At 41.3% G+C, this 22,936-nt stretch overlaps 2 protein-coding genes across 6 annotated transcripts in view; both read right to left on the reverse strand.

Annotated features, from left to right (window-relative positions):
* Positions 1-4: 4 nt before the first annotated feature.
* LOC139027957 (zinc finger protein 665-like) lies at positions 5-7,935 on the reverse strand (the record flags this gene model as incomplete). Its single annotated transcript, XM_070444172.1, has 3 exons — positions 7,871-7,935; positions 4,028-4,275; positions 5-1,212 (listed from the first exon to the last, which is right to left on the reverse strand). Coding segments are annotated over exons 2-3 (1,311 nt in total), but the record flags the coding sequence as incomplete, so codon positions are not given.
* Positions 7,936-16,704: 8,769 nt separating this feature from the next.
* LOC111966030 (zinc finger protein ZFP2-like) overlaps positions 16,705-22,936 on the reverse strand; it is a 99,347-nt gene continuing 93,115 nt past the window's right edge. For 4 of the 5 annotated variants that reach the window (XM_070444308.1, XM_070444305.1, XM_070444306.1 and 1 more), the window contains one exon: positions 16,705-18,342. In XM_070444308.1, coding sequence (XP_070300409.1) covers positions 17,159-18,342 — 1,184 coding nt within the window. In that variant the 3' untranslated portion in view covers positions 16,705-17,158. Of the gene's footprint in view, positions 18,343-21,168; positions 21,411-22,936 lie in introns of those variants that run through there. The other variant, XM_070444310.1, reaches the window with a different exon arrangement.

Here is a 22,936-nt window from a genome sequence, read left to right on the forward strand (position 1 = left end):
GTTGGTGGGTTTTTAGGTTGCATGATACAGAGAAACTCTTCCCACAGACAGAGCAGGAGAATGGCTTTTCGCCTGTGTGTATACGTTGGTGGGTTTTTAAGGTATTCAACCTGGAGAAACTTTTCCCACAGTCACAGAAGTAAGGCTTCTCTCCTGTGTGTGTTCTCCAATGAACATTTACYTCCGCTGATGTTTTGAAGCATTTACCACAGTCAGAGCAGGAGTAAGGCTTCTCTCCTTTATGGATACGTAGGTGGGTTTTTAAGTTGCCTGACATGGAGAAACTCTTCCCACAATCAGAGCAGGAGAATGGCTTCTCTCCTTTATGTATACGTTGGTGGGTTTTTAGGTTGCCCGATACGGAGAATCCCTTCCCACAGTCAGAACAGGAGAATGGCTTCTCTCCTGAGTGTATACGTTGGTGGGTTTTTAAGTTGCCCAGTTGAGAGAAACTCTTCCCACAGTCAGAGCAGACGTAAGGTTTCTGTCCTTTATGTATTAGTTGGTGACTTTTTAAGGCATCCAATCGGGAGAAACTCTCTCCACAGTCAGAGCAGGTGTAAGGCTTCTCTCCAGTGTGCACTCTCTGATGAATGGTTAATTTAGCTGATTTAATGAAGCATTTCCCACAGTCAGAGCAGGAGTAAGGCTTCTGTCCTTCATGTATTAATTGGTGATTTTTTAAGGTATCCAATCGGGAGAAACTCTTTCCACAATCAGAGCAGAAATAAGGCTTCTCTCCTGTGTGCACTCTCTGGTGAATTGTCAGAGCCCTCGATGTTGTGAAGCTATTCCCACAGTCAGCGCAGAAGTATGGCTTCTCTCCGGTGTGTATACGTTGGTGTGATTTTAAGTGGCCATATTGGGAGAAACTCGATCCACAGTCAGAGCAGGAGTAAGGCTTCTCTCCTGTGTGCACTCTCTGATGAATGGTTAATTTAGATGATCTATTGAAGCATTTCCCACAGTCGGTGCAGGAGTAAGGCTTTTCTCCAGTGTGCTCTGGAACTGTCAGATCCCTTGATGTTGTGAAGCTCTTCTCACAGGCAGTGCAGGAATACAGATTCTCTCCTCTTTGCATTTTTAGGTGTATTTTTAGCTTTGATAGAATTGGGAAAATCTCCTCACAATGTGGGCAGTGGTGAGACCTCTTAGCTCTGTGAYCTTCCTGCTGTTGCTCTCTGGATGTAGAGAATGTCTCAACATGGTCTCCTGTGWGAACAACATCAGAAGAACCAGTCAGTGAGATATACATATGACTTCATATACAGTGCCTTCAGAAAGTATTCACAGCCCTTGACTTTTTATACATTTTGTTGTGTTTCAGCCTGATTTTAAAATGGATTAAATTGAGTCATTGGCCTACACACAATACCACACACATACAAGGGCATGGATACATGACTAGATATTGTTGTACCAACATGAATTCTACTACGACTATGTAGCATCTGAATATGAATACCACATCTGTAGATTCTAAACCACCAGTTGGAGGACAGATCACCTGGAGGACAGATGGAACTAAACCACCAGTTGGCCAGAAAGTGTTATATATGGGAGGCCTGTAAACGTTTGCTTTACCCCGATAACGTCAGTGGAACCCCCATAACGTCAGTGGAATCCCCATAACGTCAGTGGAATCCCCCATAACGTCAGCTGGAATATCCCGATAACGCTCAGCGCGAAATAACCCAATACGCCACGCGTGAATACCCCATAACGTCAGTGGAATACCCCATAACGTCAGTGGAACCCCCATGTCAGTGGAATACCTCATAACGTCAGTGGAATACCCCCAAACATCAGTGGAATCCCCCATAACGTCAGTGGAATCCCCCCCATGTCAGTGGAATACCTCATAACGTCCAGTGGAATAACCCCCAGTGAATACCCATCCAGTGGTAACGAGGGACCCCATAACGCCCAGCTGGAATACCCCATAACGTCAGTGGAATACCCATAACGTCAGTGGAATACCCCATAACGTCAGTGGAATCCCCCCATAACGTCAGTGGAATACCCCCATAACGTTCAGTGGAATACCCCCATAAACGCAGTGCAATACCCCCATAACATCAGTGGAAATACCCCCATAACGTCAGTGGAATACCCCATAACGTCAGTGGAATACCCATAACGTCAGTGGAATCCCCCCCCATGTCAGCTGGAATACCTCATAACGTCAGTGGAATCCCCCCATAACATCAGTGGAATACCCAATAATGTCAGCTGAATACCCCCATAACATCAGTGGAATACCCCATAACGCCAGTGGAATACCCCCATAACGTCAGTGGAATAGCCCATAATGTTGAGTCAATAAGTATTCAACCCCCTTGTTATGGCAAGCTTAACAAGTCACATGGTTCACCTGCTGTGCAATAATAGTTACAAAACAGGTGTAGACCTTACAGTGAAATGCTTACTTACGAGCCCCTAACCAACAATGCAGGTTTAAAAAAATACAGATAAGAATAGAAATAAAAGTAACAAGTAATTAAAGAGCAGCAGTAAAATAACATGTGCAGGGCACCGGTTAGTTGAATAATATGTACATTTAGTAGAGTTATTAAAATGACTATGCATAGATGATAACAACAGAGAGTAGCAGCAGTGTAAAATAGAGGGGGGACGGGCAATGCAAATAGGCTGGGTCTCCATTTGATTAGGTATTCAGAAGTCTTATGGCTCTGGGAGTAGAAGCTGTTAAGAAGCCTCTTGGACCTAGACTTGGCGCTCCGCTACTGCTTGCAGTGAGGGTAGCAGAAGAGAACAGTCTATGACTAGCGGTTGCTGGAGTCTGACAATTTTAAGGCCTCCTCTGACACCGCCTGTATAGAGGTCCTGGATGGCAGGAAGCTTGGCCCCAGTGATGTACTGGGCCATTTGCACTACCCTCTGTAGTGCCTTGTGGTTGGAGGCCGAGCAGTTGCCATACCAGCAGTATACAACCATATTCATATCCTGAATACAAAGCCTTATGTTTGGGGTAAATCCAACACAAACACATCAAGAGCCACTCTACACATGGTGGTAGCTGCATCATGTTATGAGTATGCTTGTCATCAGCAAGGACTTGAAAGTTTTTTCGGGAGATAAAAAGAAACGAATAGAGCTAACACCGCGCAAAATCCTAGAGAGAATACCTGGTGCAGTCTGCCTTGCAAACAGACACTGGGAAACAAATTCACATTTCAGAAGGGCAATAACCGAAAAAACAAAGGCCAAATATACACTGAGTTGCTTACCAAGACAATATGAATGTTCTTGAGTGGCCTAGTTAGTTTTGACTTAAATCAGCTTGAAAATCTATGGCAAGACATGAAAGCTGTCTAGCCATGATCAACAACCAACTTGCAGAGCTTAAAGAATGTTACAACATTGTACCATCCAGGTGTGCAAAATTCTTAGAGACTTACCTAGAAAGACTCACAGCTGTAATTGCTACCAAAGGTGTTTCTACAAAGTATTGACTCCGGGGGTTGAATACTTATGTAAATTGATATTTCTGCACTTCAATTTGTATAAATTTGCAAACATTTCTAAATACATATATAGTATGTCATTATTGGGTATATTAAAAATCAATTTCATCCATTTAGAATTTAGGCTGTAACATAAAATGCAGAATAAGTCAAGGGTATGAATACTTTCTGAAGCTCTATACTGTACAATACAAAAGGGAATACAATTATTCTAAAAGTGGACAACAGCTGATTGCAAAAAGGAGTGAAAATTCAGACCCATATAATCCTCACTCACTATCACAAGGGTTAGTAACTACACAGACTTATTCATAGAACTTTAAAACATTGGCAGTTTATCTTGTTCACTTCTTTAGTCTACTCTCTGCCAGACTCCAGATAACCAGTGAATAACAAACACTGGCAATACTGTTGTTGAAAAAACGAACACAAGCTTTGTTGTACAGTCTGGTGTTCTTCAGGGATATTGATGTCAGACTTACAGAATTTACAATAGCAATAGACTGGGTCATAACTTAGTAAGATAGAACCTGCCTTACCATGACTAACAGATTTCCCAATCGTCTCCTCCTCTTCTTCATCTTTAATGTTGACATTCAGCTCCAGTGTTTGACTGCAGTCTTCCAGCTTCACTGAATCCATCTCTGGATCCTGCAGTGCAAACTAGGCTCCACTGTCACAATCAGGACCAGTTACTGTAGGTTTGGACTCGGTGTGGAAGGGAGAGAGCAGGCTGGGTCTGTCCTCACTATTGATGTTACCGGCCTTAGACTTAATCTGAGTTGACCTGTGAGTAATAAAGAGAAACGGACACAAGTTATTGTCTTGACAGTTCTGTCACTTTATTCTAAAAAATATATTATATTTTTTCTTGTTCAATTATCTAATTTCAATAGATCAGGTAGTTAAGCATTGACAACAAAACATTCATTCACTGTTACGGATACAAGTATTCAGTGTGTATCCTGTGTGTATTTCTGTTCTCTCCTTCACCCCTACTCACAGGTGACAATCATCCTTCCCCAATCAATCATCAATCAGTCGCTAATCGCGAAGACACCTGCTCCTTTCCCTTACCCAATCACAGTCCCTTTCCCTTGGTTTAAAAAACCCTGTCAGTTGTGTTCTCTAGATCTCAATCTCTCTGTAAATGCCATATGTCTGTAGATCTCTTGTGTGTTAGCATCTACATGTCACTTTGCCCCACCTGTGAGTATGGTGTTTGAGTGTTTGTTTGATAGTAGGAAAAGGGGTAACCAGACAGTTTGCCCATGGGCATACACTACCCGTAGGTAAACTTTGTTAAATACACTAGTTAGAACTGGGTGACCACCACTGCATTTTTGGTTAGTTAGCTGTTTGAAATAGGCTAGTCTAGCTTAGGGTGTTTTTACTATAAACCCTGAGTTGACGGTAGATTTAAGTTGTCGTGGTTATTTGTCTCACGTTTACTTTGTCACTCTTACACTTTGCGTGAGTTATTTACGGGTATCGTTACCATCCCCCCTAGACTGTCGGGCCAAAGGGATTCGTAACATTCACATTAGACACAAAGTGCACACTTTTTAAAATTACACAACGTAAGTGCACTAACCTATAGTAGATTTCTTAAATTCACATAAATGACTCAAAAAACCATTAGTACAATGTTGCAGTATGTTTTAGGCAGCACTATGTACTATTATTCCTGAATAACTTTTCTTCACTGTATTTCACTAAAAAACAATAGTATTTCCCTTTCACATCATTAACAATTATAGAAACTGAATGTGTTTAATTCTACTACACATGTAAAAACTGATAATCATTACATTCAGCTTCAAAACAGTAGAGCGACCTTGTCTTTCATGCACACGCACTGCCCTGACCTGAAGTGCCGTTGACGCTACTGAGTTACCGCCACCTGCAGTAATGGAGTAAACATATCGAATGAATACGAATTTATGTTTTTGCCGCTATATTCCATAAGCCTGGTATCGCAATTTTTATGAGGCGTCTATGTCGCTTGTTGTATTTTTGGTCTCGTCTCCGTCGCTTCTCTGTGCCGTGTGCACCTTCCCATTTACACCAGAGATCTTATATAATTACGAGATGCACGCTCCGCCCTAACAATGGGAGTCAGTGTCCCAAAGGCGGGAAGGCAGGCAACAAGCTTAGGTCCAAAGCAAGCCATAGAAAAGCTTTGGCCGTATTTTGGATCGATTTTATTTTATTGTGAGTGAATTCTCTTGCTTCGCCTCTTCCTCTAGGATATCCAAACACACCAAGCCCCTACCGCTTCACGCCAGGAAAGTTGCGCAGACCACATCCTATTTTTTATTTATTTAACCTTTATTTAACTAGGCAAGTCAGTTAAGAACAAATTATTATTTACAATGACAGCCAAACCCGCGACGACGCTGGGCCAATTCTGCGCTGCCCTCTGGCAGGTGGTTTCAAGTAGCTATTTGTGGTTTGGTCCAAAAGAATGGTTCATGTGTCCACCAAAACACATTGACATTATTTTACTGTAATATAGAAGTTACCTCTTTCTATCAATACCCTTTTTATGTCTCAACTACTCAAGATTGAGAGCAGAGCTACACTACTAAACGAGAGCATCAATGAACATTAATTCTGGAAAATGAATGCTCATTGGTACCGCCAGATGTCCAGTCTGTGTTTTATAAATGTGTAATAAGCATAAAAACACAATTATATAAAGTATTGGTAACTCGTTCTCATTCTGAGAAATAACGGTAGGCCACTTGATTTTAACATCTGAAAGCAACAGTGGACAGGCTAACATGTTTTCAAACATTTCAAACGTGTCATAAAAACTCAACTGTTCTACCTTGTTAGCTAGCAGATAGATCCTTGTTGGCTAAACTTGAAATATAAAGATTAGCTGGCTAATCACTAGCACGTGGGCTTGAGAGATTAATGAGACCTGTGTTAATATTCTATAGCCTAATACCTGCACAATAAGTTAGTCAATTTGTAACTAAAAAGGGCATTTCATTTACAGACTTGAAAACCAGATCAGGTTTATTGCAACAACAAAAAGCAGGTTAAACTATTTTGATAAAATAATACAATGAGAAAGAAAGAGCATAGCTCCGGACACAGTGGTTTCAGAGTCCTGCAATAGAGCCTGAGATGCTAATATTTGTGTAAACTCTACATAGTTGTGTTCTGTGGGTGTCACTGAGTAGGCTGAACAATCCATAGGTAAGAATGTAGAGTGCAATGAATCCAACACAAACAAAAGACCCTCCATACTCAACTGGTGACGTGTAACTGAACGGGGTCAATATGGACGCCGGGTCCCCAAAAAATATACATAATAATACTTTTCTGGTTGGCTTCGACCCTGGTATCATATAAACACACGTAATACATGGAAACGTGTAGAACTGTAGGAAATTAGCTTTAAAAAAGAGAACAAATCTCAGCCCCATCGTAATGTGTAGAGTTGTGGTATATTAGCATTAAAACGGCTAAATGTTCTCTCGCGCAACAAGAGGGTTTGTGAACAGTTTGAACAATTGCAAGTTGGGAGTTTGTTACTATGCCAACAACTGACAATATCCATCTGGACCTTTCCACCTAGGAAATGTGTGACCGGACCTTCTCAAATAGTACTGGAGTACCCCTTTAATAGACTGACTCGGGAAGGTGATTTTTCAGTCAAAGTCCTGCAATAAGAGCTAAGAAGCTAATATGTGTTTTAACTCTTGGTAATTGTATTCTGTGGGTGTCACCTGTTTCATGGGTGAACAATCCAACCCGTTTCATAAGTTCATAGGAAAATGCCCTCAATGCAATTATGCGGTCTAATACATCCACAGGGGATTTCAACCGTTTTTTTTGTTTATTTTCAAATTAATTAATTATTGTAATTCATTTTCAATAAAGTAACATTCCAACCATGTTTAGCGTTTCTAGTCCAAATATGGCATGATTCCACTATTTCTATCCGTTTGTATCACTTTCATTTGGGACTTTTATTGAGGTCGAAACGCAAATTCCACTATTGTGGCTAATCGTTATTGTGGATAGCTTCACATAGGTAGCGGACAAGCGGGGAGACGGAGACGCTGGCCACGATCAGATATACATGTATTATGTAGAACAAACATGCTATTCAGAGGATTTCTAGCTGCAACTTCCCAAAACGTTTGTTACTGAACATCCCAGGCGAAACCCACTGAGCTATATACGAATATGGAAAGCCTCACAAATGAAAACGTGTGTGCTTGTAAAATAGTTTTTTTATCACGTTCTTCAGCAGAAAAACAAGACAAAACCTTTCCCAACGTGATCATACCTTGACGGATGTGTTATCTAACACGTTTAGACGTTCTTTCAATATTAGACCGTTAAACGTGCCTATTACATACCTGTAGTAAAACGAGAAACGGACAGCACAGTTCTGACGTTTTCTTTATTCTGAAGAATTGGTGGCAGGCATACCGAACTTCCGTCCCCCCACTACCACAGTTCAACAGCGACATTATTGGACTGATGGACTAACTACTGCTAAACCATGTAGAATATAAAAGTGAGATTGATTATCTAGACAAATAAACTTTGGTTAAAAAACTAAAGCAGTGTCTGTTTTAGTGTCTAAGTTTTCACCCATTACATATGATTGTAGATGATCTCTGTGAAGGCCTAAGAAGATCACCAAGAACCTCAGCCACCCGAGACACGGCCTGTTCACCCTGCTACCATCAGGCGCGAGACAATACAGGTGCATCAAAGCTGGACAGAGAGAAGGAAACCGCTTCTATCTCCAGGCCATAAGACTGTTAAACAGTCATCACTGATTTGATTTAGAGAATATTTGTGACTAGCAAATTGGCTTCCAATGTGTACTGGTTGCGTGACATGTATTGAGTAATAAATACAAATATATATTATTTGAATGTCATGAATTAAACAAAATCATTATATTTTACTGTAAAGTTAACCCCCATAACTACAATGATTCAGTAGATCAATAAAGTTACAGTACTCTAGCAGGTCTCACAGCTGCTTATGCTGACAAAACATGTTAGAGAATAGGTCAGATTAGCTTTGTGATGCCTCATTTCAACTTCCTGTCTTGTTCAGCCTTCAGAAAAACCTAAATATGTCACCTTGAATACATTTTTGTAATTCATTATACAAAAGAAGAGTTTTACCAGAATAAATTCATATATACAAATTTATTTTTCATTGCAGATCAATTTAGTTGGCTTGAATGTGGTTTTCCAAACACATTTATTATCAATGACTAAAATAACAAATCTAGTTTAAAAGAAATTTAATAAAACATGAAGTCGTTTCATAGCTGTTTATCATTAAAGAAATAGCATTTAGTAGTAAATTCTTTCCCAAACTAGTGGTGAAAACTGATCATCACACCATCTCTATCGATACATTGTGTCTACTAACTCATTCCCACAGAAAACTGATCATCACACATCTCTATCTGATACATGTTGTCTACTAACTCATTCCCACAGAAAACTGCAAGGAAGCAGTACCACCCAGTCACCAGATTCATTGTTTAATGTAGTAGGCACAATATGAAATATATATCAATAACAGTAGGATTTTTTCAAACTGATATCATACCAAACTCAGGAGGTGGTGGCACCTTAATTGGGAGCCAGCTGGTGTAATGGTTGGAATGTATCAAATCATGCGTTTCCATGGTTTCCAGGTGTTTGATGCCGTTCCATTCACCCCGTTCCAGCCATTATTATGTACCTCCTCCTCTCAGCAGCCTCCACTGAGATCATATTCTATTTCAATGAATAACAATGCAACTGTCTACACTTCACTTCCATGGCTTTGTGAAGTCCAGAAAACTGATGCTGAATGTAGGTTAGGCCAAGTGTGATTGTTCTGGGTGTTTAACATACCTAACCAGTTTGAATACAATAGGAATCAATGGAATGCCCGTGGTCAAGCAGTTAACTATGCTAAATTGAGAAGGTTTAGAGCCTGCAGCAACAGTCATGTAGGCTGTTCTACTATACATAAAAGTGTAGGTTAACAGCAAGTATAAACCGATATCACAATATGCTTTGCTCATATCTATATCAAACAAAATAAATATCATATCTAATTATCTATATTGGTTCTCACCACAAATTGTTTCAATGTGAGAAGCCAGAGGGTATTCAACCCTAAGGGCAAATCCAAGGTCATCTCAATATCTTTTCAGTAGAAGCTAACAAAACGACAAGTGGTACCGGAGCGCCAAGTCTAGGTCCAAGAGGCTTCTAAACAGCTTCTASCCCCAAGCCATAAGGCTCCTGAACATCTAATCAAATGGCTACACACTATTTGCATTTTACACCGCTGCTACTCTCTGTCGTTATCATCTATGCATAGTCACTGAAATAACTCTACCTATATGTACATATTACCTCAACACACCGGTGCCCCCGCACATTGACTCTGTACCAGTACCCCCCTTTATATAGTCTCGCTATTATTATTTTACTGCTGCTCTTTAATTACTTGTTACTCTTATTTTTTAATCTTATCCATATTTTTTCTTATACTGCATTGTTGGTTAGGGGCTCGTAAGTAAGCATTTCACTGTAAGGTCTACCTACTCCTGTTGTATTCTGCGCATGTGACTAATAACATTTGATTTGATAATAGGCTGGCAGCACCTCTTAGTGGAGAGTTGATGTATCTACAGCTATCCTTCTGGTCTCTGGGTGGACATATTAAAATMAGTAGGTGAGCTGATGTCACCTCACCTGAGGCAAAGCAAAACACGTGATTGGCTGTTCAGATACAGCTCAACAGACAGTAATATTGATTGATTTAATTAGTGATTTTTCAGACTTTGGTGATTACATCTGCCTTAGTTCAAAATCAATACAATATAAATGCAGTTTTTCACTGAGCATTCCCTTTATCCTAGACCTGCCAGCAGGTCACTGTCACTGACTATTACCAATGTTCTATCTTGAGATGAATTATTGAGGCGCAATGTTCCTCTAAACTGCGCGGGCACTCAGCTCCCTCAGACTGCCCTGCAGAAGAAATGTCAGCCAGCGCAGAGAAGCACAAGATTGAACTTCACTCAACTTTCCAGAGTTTTTCCCCCCTTTAGTTAACACTATCAACGTTTCACTCTACTGTGGAATTGTGCTCGAATCAACGCAATATTAGCCACTTCAATGTAACATACCCAATCAAAACAAACTATGCAAAGACTTGTAGTGCAAGGAATGTTCTTGTAGACAGAGCGCATTGGAGTAGGATTCTATTGCATTGACAGACAAGATTCAGGTCATTACTCTACACAGACCATTGCGCCATAACCAATCAGAGCTGCTGTAGGCCTAAATGCAAATAGCCCATTGTCATATATGGATCTGCCATTCATTTTGAACTGGACTGTGTTTACAATACGACTGCGTACAAGTAGATGTGCTTGTTTTGAGATCAAAGCGAGAGCTGCATGTAGCCACCTGTGCACCTTTTTTCATAATCTTTGCTAGTGAGTGAGTTATTATCCCAGTTATAGATAATTTCTAGTCAACAATGGGGAGTGGTTGCTTCCTACAAGAGCACAAAATGTCTGCATTTCTAGTCATCTTTGAAAAGCCAGTAAAGTAAAAAGCTTTTTTTTAATCTCTTAAAGGGGCACTGTTGTATTTTGAGAAGGTCTTGAATAAGCCAAGTAGTCCAATAGGCAGTGGGTAGCATAATTAATCTCATTCTCTATGATAATGATATGGGAATAATAATGCATTTTGTTTTCTAAAGTGATTTCTTGCATAAAACAACACATGTTTAGTCACCTCCTTGTCTGAAGGACAAGTGGATAAACAGGTTAATGTCAAGACCTGTATGTTTTTTTTAAAGTCTCATGGAATGTAGGCCTACATTGAACACCACACATTTGCTGCTACTGTAGGCTGAATGGTAGAACAGCTATATTTCCATGTTAAAATATTATGGGATGCATTCTTCTCCATAGTTTTTTATGGTATGCCACTCTGGTAGGCCTACATTATGATTAAATAGCCACAGTAGCCTACTTGGCCACTGTTAGAAGTGTAACTTAAAGCAGGTACAGGAAGTTGCACAGAATTTTGACAACATTAATGTTTTTGCTCAGCAGACCTGATATTTGCTCAATGCCCAAAACAATTATAGGGAACATTGATTGAGGGATCTCAATAATTGATATGTTCGATTCACGTCTCCATCTCAACCAATAATCCAAACTTCAGAGTGTTTTCTATCCAATACGAATAATAATATGCATATATTAGCAACTGGGACTGAGGAGCAGGCAGTTTACTATGGGCACCTCTGTGCACCTTTCATCCAAGCTACTCAATACTGCCCCTGCAGCCATAAGAAGTTTATGGTAAAACCAACAGCATAAGAAATACAAAATATGGGCACAATAACCCGACGCGCACCAGTCAAACAAATGTGCACTTACAATAAACAATACCACACAAAGTCATGGGGGGAACAGAGGGTTAAATACACAACACATAATGCGGGAAATGAGAACCAGGCSTGTGGGAAAACAAGACAAAACAAATGGAAAATGAAAAATGGATCGGCGATGGCTAGAAGACCGGCGACGTCGACCGCCGAACACCGCCCGAACAAGGAGAGGCATCGACTTTGGTAGAAGTCGTGACACTTTCTGTGGTGGTGGGGCAGCCAGCGGAAAATACAGAGCGTAGGGGTTGGTAATGTTCTCTAGTTGCGCCGTGATTGGCTCAATGTTCTGTCACTCATGTGGACAATAAACACGGTAAAATCCACGGGTAGAGCAAAAAAATCCTAGCCCCTTGGGTGCTGCCAGACTTACATTAGAAGTGCCCATCCAAGAAGGTTCAAGGTCATTGGCCACAGATAAAAAAACGTCAAATCACATTAGATCTACSGTAGCTTTGATTGGACTGATCATGTCAACATCATACTTTCAAAATCTTAGCTAGCAAGCTAGCAGTTATCCTCATGAATCAAGTCAACAATCTACTGGCAAATCCTTTTCAATCCTTGTCAAACTAAGTTAAATTATAGATAAAACGTATCAGTGATCATCGGCCATTGGACAAACATTACACAACAAGTTGGAAATCGCAAATTCAACAATGAGTGCTAAGGCGTCACTACAGACCCGGGTTCAATCCCAGGCTGTGTCACAGCCGGCCGTGACACCCATGAGGTGGCGCACAATTGGCCCAGAATCATCTGGGTTAGGGGAGGGTTTGGCCGACCAAGATGTCCTAGTCTCATGGTGCTCTAGCAACTCCTTGTGGCGGGCCAGGCGCCTGCAAGCTGACTCTGTCGTCAGTTCGACAGTGTTTCCTCCAACACATTTGTGTGGCTTGGCTCTCAGGTTAAGCGAGCGGTGCGGCTTGGCTCTCGACCTTCGCTGAGTCTGTAGGGGAGTTGCAGCGATGAGACAAGATCGTAACTACCAATTAGATATAACAAAAAAAGGGGGTAACGCCATGGGCCAGAAAAGTTAGAATACATTGGCCATAATGTCAATCCAGCATGACTTCTTGTCGCGTTCAAAACAACTGGAAAGTCAGAACTGGGAAATCTCAGACTTCAGTGTGTTCAAGACAACTGGGAACTCGGATAAAACTAGCTCGCGACTGGGAAAATACGGGAAGTAATTTTGAACGGTAATCCAACTCGAAATTCCAAGTCGGGAACTCTGGCCTCGTTCTAGAGCCCACAAGAAGGACCGCTGCGCCACCTTCCTGTTCAAGTGAACACGGCACAACAAGGGGAGTCCCAAAATGTCTTGTATGCTGCTGCATAAATTATGTAATATGCCAGGGAGACATGTATACTGTAGCTAAGAAAGTAATACTAAGTGTATGTTGTGTAGTAATCTGTTAGTAGCCCATGTGCCTCACCTTAATAATTTGGTCCCTTTCCACCTCATAACTTAGCCTACTGACTTGGTGGTGCCTATAGCCTATAGTAGCCTATAGCCTGTTTTAGAGAAATGTAATCATCGAATATTGTAAGAGCTTTCATTGTCTGCTTATATTACCCAATTATTTATCCTACGGTTCTGACTTGGTGTACAAGGGGAATACTTTAAGAACGGCCCATGTTCTGAATTCTGTCACTGTACATTTCAAAAGTGCTGAACAAATTTTATTTGTCACATACACATGGTTAACAGATGAGAGTGTAGCGAAATGCTTGTGCTTCTAGTTCCTACAATGCAGTAATAACCAACGAGTAATCTAACCTATCAATTTCACAACAACTACCTTATACACACAAGTGTAAAGGAATGAAGAATATGTACATAAAAATATATGAATGAGTGATGGTACAGAACGGCATAGGCAAGATGCAGTAGACTGTGTATGTGACAAATCAAGTTTGATTTGATTTGATTCCTAGCTCGCTCATTAATGTCTTATCAAAATGATGGATTGCCTCTTATCCGCTCCTCGACCCCTTATGCCATAGTTTGTACATCTGAATTGTCAATAGAAACCACATTTGTTTAACCAAGTCAGCCATATCAGCTATGTTTTATAAAGGCAGTAAATGAGGCTGGATGACTGTTTCCCTGCCAGACAAAGGTCTGCTGATAGCCAGGTGTAGCAGTGGTAAGGATTCACTCCATGTTGCTGAAATAAAAGCTCTGATGTTGGGACAGCTTTATGTAGGCCCTAACAGTTTGTGGGCACCGTTATAGTGCAATTAATGTATTGTGCAGTGGCATTGCAGGCATGCATCAAAAACATTTTGGGGGAGTTTTCCCCACCAAGATTTACATGCTAAAATCCCCACTGCATTTAGGTGACAATTAGTGATGTTACATTTAATACCAGAACACTGAGGCATGCGTCGTAATCGCTAAGCAGTGTACTTGGAAGAAGTGTGCCGATGCCTATATCACTTTATCAGAAGGACATGATCAATGACGTCCGAAACTTTGTTTCTTCAAACAACCACCTCATTGGTTTGCTTGAAGAGAAAAAGGCTACGGTGCGCAYGCGCTACAGGACAGTAGATCTCCAGGAAGAGGGTCGGACTGAACACCTACAGGACAGTAGATCTCCAGGAAGAGGGTCGGACTGAACACCTACAGGACAGTAGATCTCCAGGAAGAGGGTGACTGAACACCTACAGGACAGTAGATCTCCAGGAAGAGGGTGACTGAACACCTACAGGACAGTAGATCTCCAGGAAGAGGGTCGGACTGAACACCTACAGGACAGTAGATCTCCAGGAAGAGGGTCGGACTGAACACCTACAGGACAGTAGATCTCCAGGAAGAGGGTCGGACTGAACACCTACAGGACAGTAGATCTCCAGGAAGAGGGTGGACTGAACACCTACAGGACAGTAGATCTCCAGGAAGAGGGTCGGACTGAACACCTACAGGACAGTAGATCTCCAGGAAGAGGGTCGACTGAACACCTACAGACAGTAGATCTCCAGGAAGAGGTGTGGACTGAACACCTACAGGACAGTAGATCTCCAGGAAGAGGGTCGGACTGAACACCTACAGGACAGTAGATCTCCAGAAGAGGGTCGGACTGAACACCTACAGGACAGTAGATCCCAGAGAAGAGTCGGACTGAACACCTACAGGACAGTAGATCTCCAGGAAGAGGGTCGGACTGAACACACACGACAGTAGATCTCCAGGAAGAGGGTCGGACTGAACACCTACAGGACAGTAGATCTCCAGGAAGAGGGTCGGACTGAACACCTACAGGACAGTAGATCTCCAGGAAGAGGGTGGACTGAACACCTACAGGACAGTAGATCTCCAGGAAGAGGGTCGGACTGAACACCTACAGGACAGTAGATCTCCAGGAAGAGGGTCGGACTGAACACCTACAGGACAGTAGATCTCCAGAAGAGGTCGGACTGAACACCTACAGGACAGTAGATCTCCAGGAAGAGGTTGGACTGAACACCTAAAGGACAGTAGATCTCCAGGAAAGAGGTCGGACTGAACACCTACAGGACAGTAGATCTCCAGGAAGAGGGTCGTACTGAACACCACGGACAGTAGATCCAGGAAGAGGGTGGACTGAACACCTACAGGACAGTAGATCTCCAGAAGAAGGTCGGACTGAACACCTACAGGACAGTAGATCTCCAGGAAGAGGTCGGACTGAACACCTACAGGACAGTAGATCTCCAGGAAGGGGTCGGACTGAACACCTACAGGACAGTAGATCTCCAGGAAGAGGGTCAGACTGAACACCTACAGGACAGTAGATCTCCAGGAAGAGGTTCGGACTGAACACCTACAGGACAGTAGATCTCCAGGAAGAGGGTCGGACTGAAACCTACAGGACAGTAGATCTCCAGGAAGACTGAAAACCTACAGGACAGTAGATCTCCAGGAAAGAGGTCGGACTGAACACCTACAGGACAGTAGATCTCCAGAAGAGGTTGGACTGAAAACCTACAGGACAGTAGAACTCCAGGAGAGGGTCGACTGAAAACCTACAGGACAGTAGATCTCCAGGAAGAGGGTTGGACAGCCCTGCGCTACAGGGTGTGGGACATCGTCCGTTAGAATTAAGGCTGCTGTAAATGATTTTGACCAGCAGGTGCCACAGGCGTACAGTGTGTTGATCAAGGACTTGAATAATGAATCTATTTTCGACACAATTGGCTGGAACACCTCAATGATTCAGGAAGCTTTGATTCCCCATCWCTAGAGACAATAAACAAAAATCTGACATTGTTGTTAAATTAAAAGTACTAACAAAATGTTTAACTGTGTGCAGTCACTGAATGCACATAAATTGTTTTCCTGCATGGGGAGGTGGTGAGGTCGCTAAGTATGCAGTCTTCTTCTATGGTCTTTATTTGTAGTGTGCAAACCAACATTAACTGTGCATCGCTGCCACCTTCTGGGCTGGAGTGTGATAGAGACATGTGGTTCTGTCCTGGTGACATCACAGGGTCAGAGAGAACTMCTGACTGTAGTCATACMAAAACACTCCAGGCACTCAGCCCATAAGAACCATTCATACTGTCAGATCTAATATGAAGAACTGAATACAACCATAAGAACCATTCATACTATCAGATCTAATATGAAGAACTGAATACAACCATAAGAACCATTCATACTGTCAGATCTAATATGAAGAACTGAATACAACCATAAGAACCATTCATACTGTCAGATCTAATATGAAGAACTGACTATAAAAGAAAAGAGTTTGACCAGTACAAATTCATGTACAATTTCATTTATTTTTTATTGGCATGTCAATTAAGTTGGCTTCAATAGAGTAACCTAAACATATTCATCATCAATGATGAAAATAACTATTCTAGTTTTTAAATACAATTTAATAAAACACATGTAGTTGTTTCATAACCTGTATATAATTAAACAAACAGTCCTTTAATTGCTCAAATAATTCCCCCAAAATAAAGGTGAAAACTGATCATCACATCATCTCTATCTGATACATGTTGTCTACTAACTCATTCCCACAGCATGTTGTCTACTAACTCATTCCCACAGAAAACTGATCATCACACCACCTCTATATGATACATGTTGTCTACTAACTCATTCCCACAGAAAACTGATCATCACATAATCTCTATATGATACATGTTATATCTCATTCCCACAGAAAACTGCAGAGGGAAGCAGAAGTGATGTAATGACTTTAATCTTAGTTGGTCTGAGAGAACTGATGAGRCTTATCTCCTTTATGTATACATTGATGTGTTTTTAAGGTATACAATCTGGCAAAACTCTTACCACAGTCAGARCAGTAGTAAGGCTTCTCTCCTGTGTGTGCTCTTTTATGAACTTTTACATCAGTTGATGTTGTGAAGCACTTCCCGCAGTCAGAGCAGGAGTAAGGCTTCTCTCCTTTATGTATAAATTGGTGTGTTTTTAAGTTGCCCAGTTGTGAGAAACTCTTCCCACAGTCAGAGCAGCAGTAAGGCTTCTCTCCTGTATGTATTCGCTGGTGGCATTTTAATATTTCCAATCGGATGAAACTCTTCCCACAATCAGAGCAGGAGTAAGGCTTCTCTCCTGTATGTATTCGCTGGTGAGATTTGAAGTGGTTCTGTTGAGAGAAACTCTTCCCACAGTCAGAGCAGCAGTAAGGCTTCTCTCCTGTATGTAGACGTTTGTGTTTTTGTAAGTGGATATGTTGAGAGAACCTCTTCTCACAGCCAGAGCAGGAGTAAGGCTTCTCTCCAGTGTGTACTCTCTGATGAATTGTCAGAGTCCCTGACGTTGTGAAGCTCTTCCCGCAGTCAGTACAGGAATATGGATTCTCTCCTGTATGTATACGTTCATGTATTTTAAAGGTATCCAATCGGGAGAAAGTCTTCCCACAGTCAGTACAGGTATACGGATTATTTCCTGTATGTATACGTTCATGTGTTTTTAAGGTATCCAATCGGGAGAAAGTCTTCCCACAGTCAGAGCAGGAGTAAGGCTTCACTCCTGTATGTACATGTTGGTGTGTTTGTAAGTGGAACTGTTGAGAGAACCTCTTCCCACACTCAGAGCAGGAGTAAGGCTTCACCCCTGTATGTACATGTTGGTGTGTTTGTAAGTGGATCTGTTGAGAGAACCTCTTCCCACACGCAGAGCAGGAGTAAGGCTTCTCTCCAGTGTGCACTCTCTGATGAACTGTCAGAGATTGTGATGTTGTGAATCTCTTTCCACAGTCAGTGCAGGAATACGGATTCTCTCCTGTGTGTATTTTTAGGTGTATTTTTAGCTTTGATAGAAATGGGAAAAYCTCCTCACAATGTGGGCAGTGGTGAGACCTCTTAGCTCTGTGATCTTCCTGCTGTTTTTCTCCGGATGTAGAGAATATCTCAACATGGTCTCCTGTGTGAACAACATCAGAAGACCAGTCAGTTGGTGAGATACACATACGACTTCATATACAGTGCGTTCAGAAAGTATTCACACCCCTTGACTCTTTCTACATTTTGTTGTGTTTCAGCCTGATTTTAAAATGGATTAAATTGAGTCATTGGCCTACACACAATACCACACACATAAAAGGGCATGGACACATGACTAGATATTGTTGTACCAACATGAATTCTACTACGACTATTTACCATCTGAATATGAATAGATTCTAAACCACCAGTTGGTGGACCGATCAGGACAGAAAGTGGTAGGTCCGAAAAGTGTTTAGTCCTTACCCCATAACGTCAGTGGAGTACCCCGTAACATCAGTGGAGTACCCCATAACGCAAGTGGAATACCCCACAACGCCAGTGGAATACCCCATAACGCCAGTGGAATACCCCACAACGCCAGTGGAGTACCCCATAACGCCAGTGGAGTACCCCATAACGCCAGTGGAGTACCCTATAACGTCAGTGGAATTAAGTTTTTCTAAATGTTTACAAATGAATTTAAAATGAAAAGCAGAAATGTCGAGTCAATAAGTATTCAACCCCTTTGTTACGGTAAGCCTAAAATGTTGCATAACAAGTCACATAAGCAGCATGGACTCACTCTGTGTGCAATAATAGTGTTTAAAATGAATTTTGAATGACTACTGTGGTAGCAGGATTACAAGATTATGTTACATTTAAGCACCAAATGGTAGTTTTATTAAATAAATCCTATTGGCGCAGAGTGATGATGTCAGAGAGTGATGTGGTGAGAATGGGATGGTCTGAGTAAGGTTCTTAGGACTCTCTCTCTCCCTTTCTGAGTTAACTGAGAGGAGTCTTTTTGAAGCTTGGGCTGGCAACTGTTAAAGAGATGGTTTCCAGTCTAGCTTCCTGCAGTTAGTCTGGGCGTAGGGTCAAGGAAATGGGTTTTTGCTAGATAGCTTGGGCTGACAATGACTTGGTGATAATTATCTAAAGCTGGCATTCCATAGACAATATGTGGTGTGTGTGACCCGAGATAGAGAGAGCCTGGAAGAGTTTAGAACAATGCCTCATTGTCTCATCTTCCTGCCATCTGGGAAACTAAGCCGGGTTGGGGGTAAAACACCATCCTGTGTAAATAACCAAGGTGGCTTATGGGAGTTGGAACCAAGCCTGACTTAGCATTTTTAAGTCCTATATATATTATCACTATCAGTTAGGCTGCTCAGCTCAACAGTCAAGACCGTTGGGCTGACTGGTTTCATTATTGCAATAATTAATCAATATTAAATAAGATGATTGTTTGAAGAAATGACCAAGTCTCTCACTTGAATAGAATATTCCACCACACTACCTCATCTCTGTAACCCACACATGCAATTATCGGTAAGGTTCCTCAGTCAAGCAGTATATTTCAAACACCCAGTCACAATCAATACATCAATACACCCAGTCACTCCAAAGATACAGGCGTCCTTCCCAACTCAGTTCCCGGAGAAGAGGCCAATCTAACACAACACATCACGGAGTACCTCTCTCACTCTTCGCATGGTGGTAGCTGCATCATGTTATGGGTATGCTTGTCATCGGCAAGGACTTGGATGTTAATTTGGGGATATAAAATTAAACGGAATAGAGCTAAGCACTGGCAAACTCCTAGAGGAAAACCTGGTTCAGTCTGCTTTCCAACAGACACTGGAAGACAAATTCCCATTTCAGCAGGACGATAACCAATAACCTAAAACATAAGGCCAAATATACACTGGAGTTGCTTACCAAGACAACATTGAATGTTGGTTGAAATCTATGGCAAGACTTGAAAATGTCTGTCTAGCAATGATCAACCAACTTAAGAGAGCTTTAAGAATTAGACAATAATAAATGTTCAAATATGTACAATCCAGGTGTGTAAAGCTCGGAGAGATTTACCCAGAAAGACTCACAGCTGTAATCACTGCCAAAGGTCTTCTACAAAGTTTACTTACGTAAATGAGATATTTCTGCATTTACATTTTTTACATTTCAAAAAACATGTTTTGCCTGTCATCAGAAAAAATATCAATTTAATCCATTTTGAATTTGGGATGTAACATAACAAAATGTGGAATAAGTCAAGGGGTATGAATACTTTCTGAAGGCACTGTAAGTAAGTATACTGTACAATACAAAGGGGGAATACAACTACTCTAAAATTCTGAGCCATATCATCCTCCACTCACTATCACAAGGGTTAGTAACTACACCGACTCATTTCATATCATCCTCCACTCACTATCACAAGGTTAGTAACTACAGACTAATTTCATATCATCCTCCACTCACTATCACAAGGGTTAGTAACGACAGACTAATTTCATATCATCCTCCACTCACTATCACAAGGATTAGTAACTACACCGACTCATTTCATATAATCCTTCACTCACTATCACAAGGGTTAGTAACTACAGACTCATTTCATATCATCCTCCACTCACTATCACAAGGGTTAGTAACTACAGACTCATTTCATATCATTCTCCACTCACTATCACAAGGGTTAGTAACTACACAGACTCATTTCATAGAACTTCAGAACACTTGCAGTTTGTCTACTTCACTTATTTAGTCTACTCTCTGATCACTTCAGACAGACCAGTTAAAAACAAATGCTGGCAATACTGGTGTCAAACCATGAAGATCTCATTAGCATGAAATAACATCTACCTTCTCATTGAAACAGTTCATCATGAAACAGTTCTACTGTAACTTTTCATACACAGTGGGAAGTTGGAACGAACAACAAACTTAGTTAGATAGAACCTGCTCTTACCATGATTAACAGATGTCCCAATCTTCTCCTCCTCTTCTTCATCTTTAATGTTGACATTCAGCTCCAGTGTTTGACTGCAGTCTTCCAGCTTCACTGATCCATCTCTGGATCCTGCAGTGCAAACTGGGCTCCACTGTCACAATCAGGACCCAGTGACTGTAGGTTTGAACTCAGTGAGGAAGGAAAGTGGCAGGCTGGGTCTGTCCTCACTGTTGATGTTACCGGCCTCAGACTTGACCTGAGTCGGCCTGTAGTTATAAAGAGAAACGGACACAAAAGTTTTTATTCAACTCTCTAGAGACCGCAGGAGCGGTAGAGATACTCTTAATGATCGGCTATGAAAAGCCAACTGACATTTACTCCTGAGGTGCTGACTTGCTACACCCTCGATAACTACTGTGATTATTATTATTTGACCATGCTGGTCATTTATGAACATTTGAACATCTTGGCCATGTTCTGTTATATCTCCACCCGGCACAGCCAGAAGAGGACTGGCCACCCCTCATAGCCTGGTTCCTCTCTAGGTTTCTTCCTAGGTTTTGGCCTTTCTAGGGAGTTTTTCCTAGCCACCGTGCTTCTACACCTGCATTGCTTGCTGTTTGGGGTTTTAGGCTGGGTTTCTGTATGTACGAAGGGCTATATAAAATAAACTTGATTTGAAAACTTGATTGTCTTGACAGTTCTGGCACATTATTTTTTCAAAAATATTCTTATATTTTTTCTTGTTCAAGTATCCTCATTGAAATAGATCAGGTAGCTAAACATTGATAACAAAACATTCATTCACATTAGACAAGTGCACACTTTAAATGACACAATGTAAAGTGGAACTTAAAGTGGAACTGACAGCGTTTTCACTACTTTGCAGATATGAAACAAACAGACAATCACTATATCAGTCAAAAATATATAAAAATCTCAGTTTATGCTACAAAACCCACTTCATAAGAGGTTTTAAAAATAGGTCCATTTGACTCAACATTCCATGACGTACAGTAAGATATTGTTGGCAGAATAGATGGATGCAGTTCAATGTGTCATGATTTTCCCTTCTGGGTGACAATCAGAGAGCCCCCCTCCCACCAGAGAGGAAGGGGGGAATGGGGTGAAGTTGGCCAGTTTGATGACGATCGTAAATATCTTACAGAAACTATCTCTTTCTTGTCATGCAATAATGAGGGAGAGAACCTCTGTGGAACAAAGGGAGTCCTCCCTCAAACTCCCARCATCAACAGACTGGATAATGAAACAATGTTTCTGTAATCCAATCATTTGGAATGGTCCGGGGGGTACTTAAAGAACAATCCTGTTGAATTCATTACTCATTTGTGATGTCACTAAGGACAGTAGAACAACATAACTGTATCTCTGAAAGTGTACATTTCCCAGTTATCAGATTCACATCTAAATGTTGGGGAACTTATATGATTAAATATGAAACTATTTGTGAGMAGATKAAATGTGATGTTAGCCTTCTAAATAAGAATAGTTTTTCATATGAAAGTTCTACCCAGTCAGTGAACACACCCACGAGAGCAGACATTATTTCGACGTCATGGAACACCCCCTTTTGTGAGTGCATAAAACCACTCGTTAACTAAATCTACATTAGACCAAGCACACAGACGTAAGCCGGGACGTCAGGTAATGGTTAAAACTATTAGACCAGTACATTGCCGGGTTGCTACTGGCATTTAAAATGGTCGGGAGCTGAACCCTGAATAATCAACCATTTGAGACCAGCGTGACCGACAGCGTGAGCTGAACGGTA

Source organism: Salvelinus sp. IW2-2015, linkage group LG6.2 (assembly GCF_002910315.2).
Source record: "Salvelinus sp. IW2-2015 linkage group LG6.2, ASM291031v2, whole genome shotgun sequence".
In the NCBI taxonomy this organism is placed as follows: domain Eukaryota; kingdom Metazoa; phylum Chordata; class Actinopteri; order Salmoniformes; family Salmonidae; genus Salvelinus; species Salvelinus sp. IW2-2015.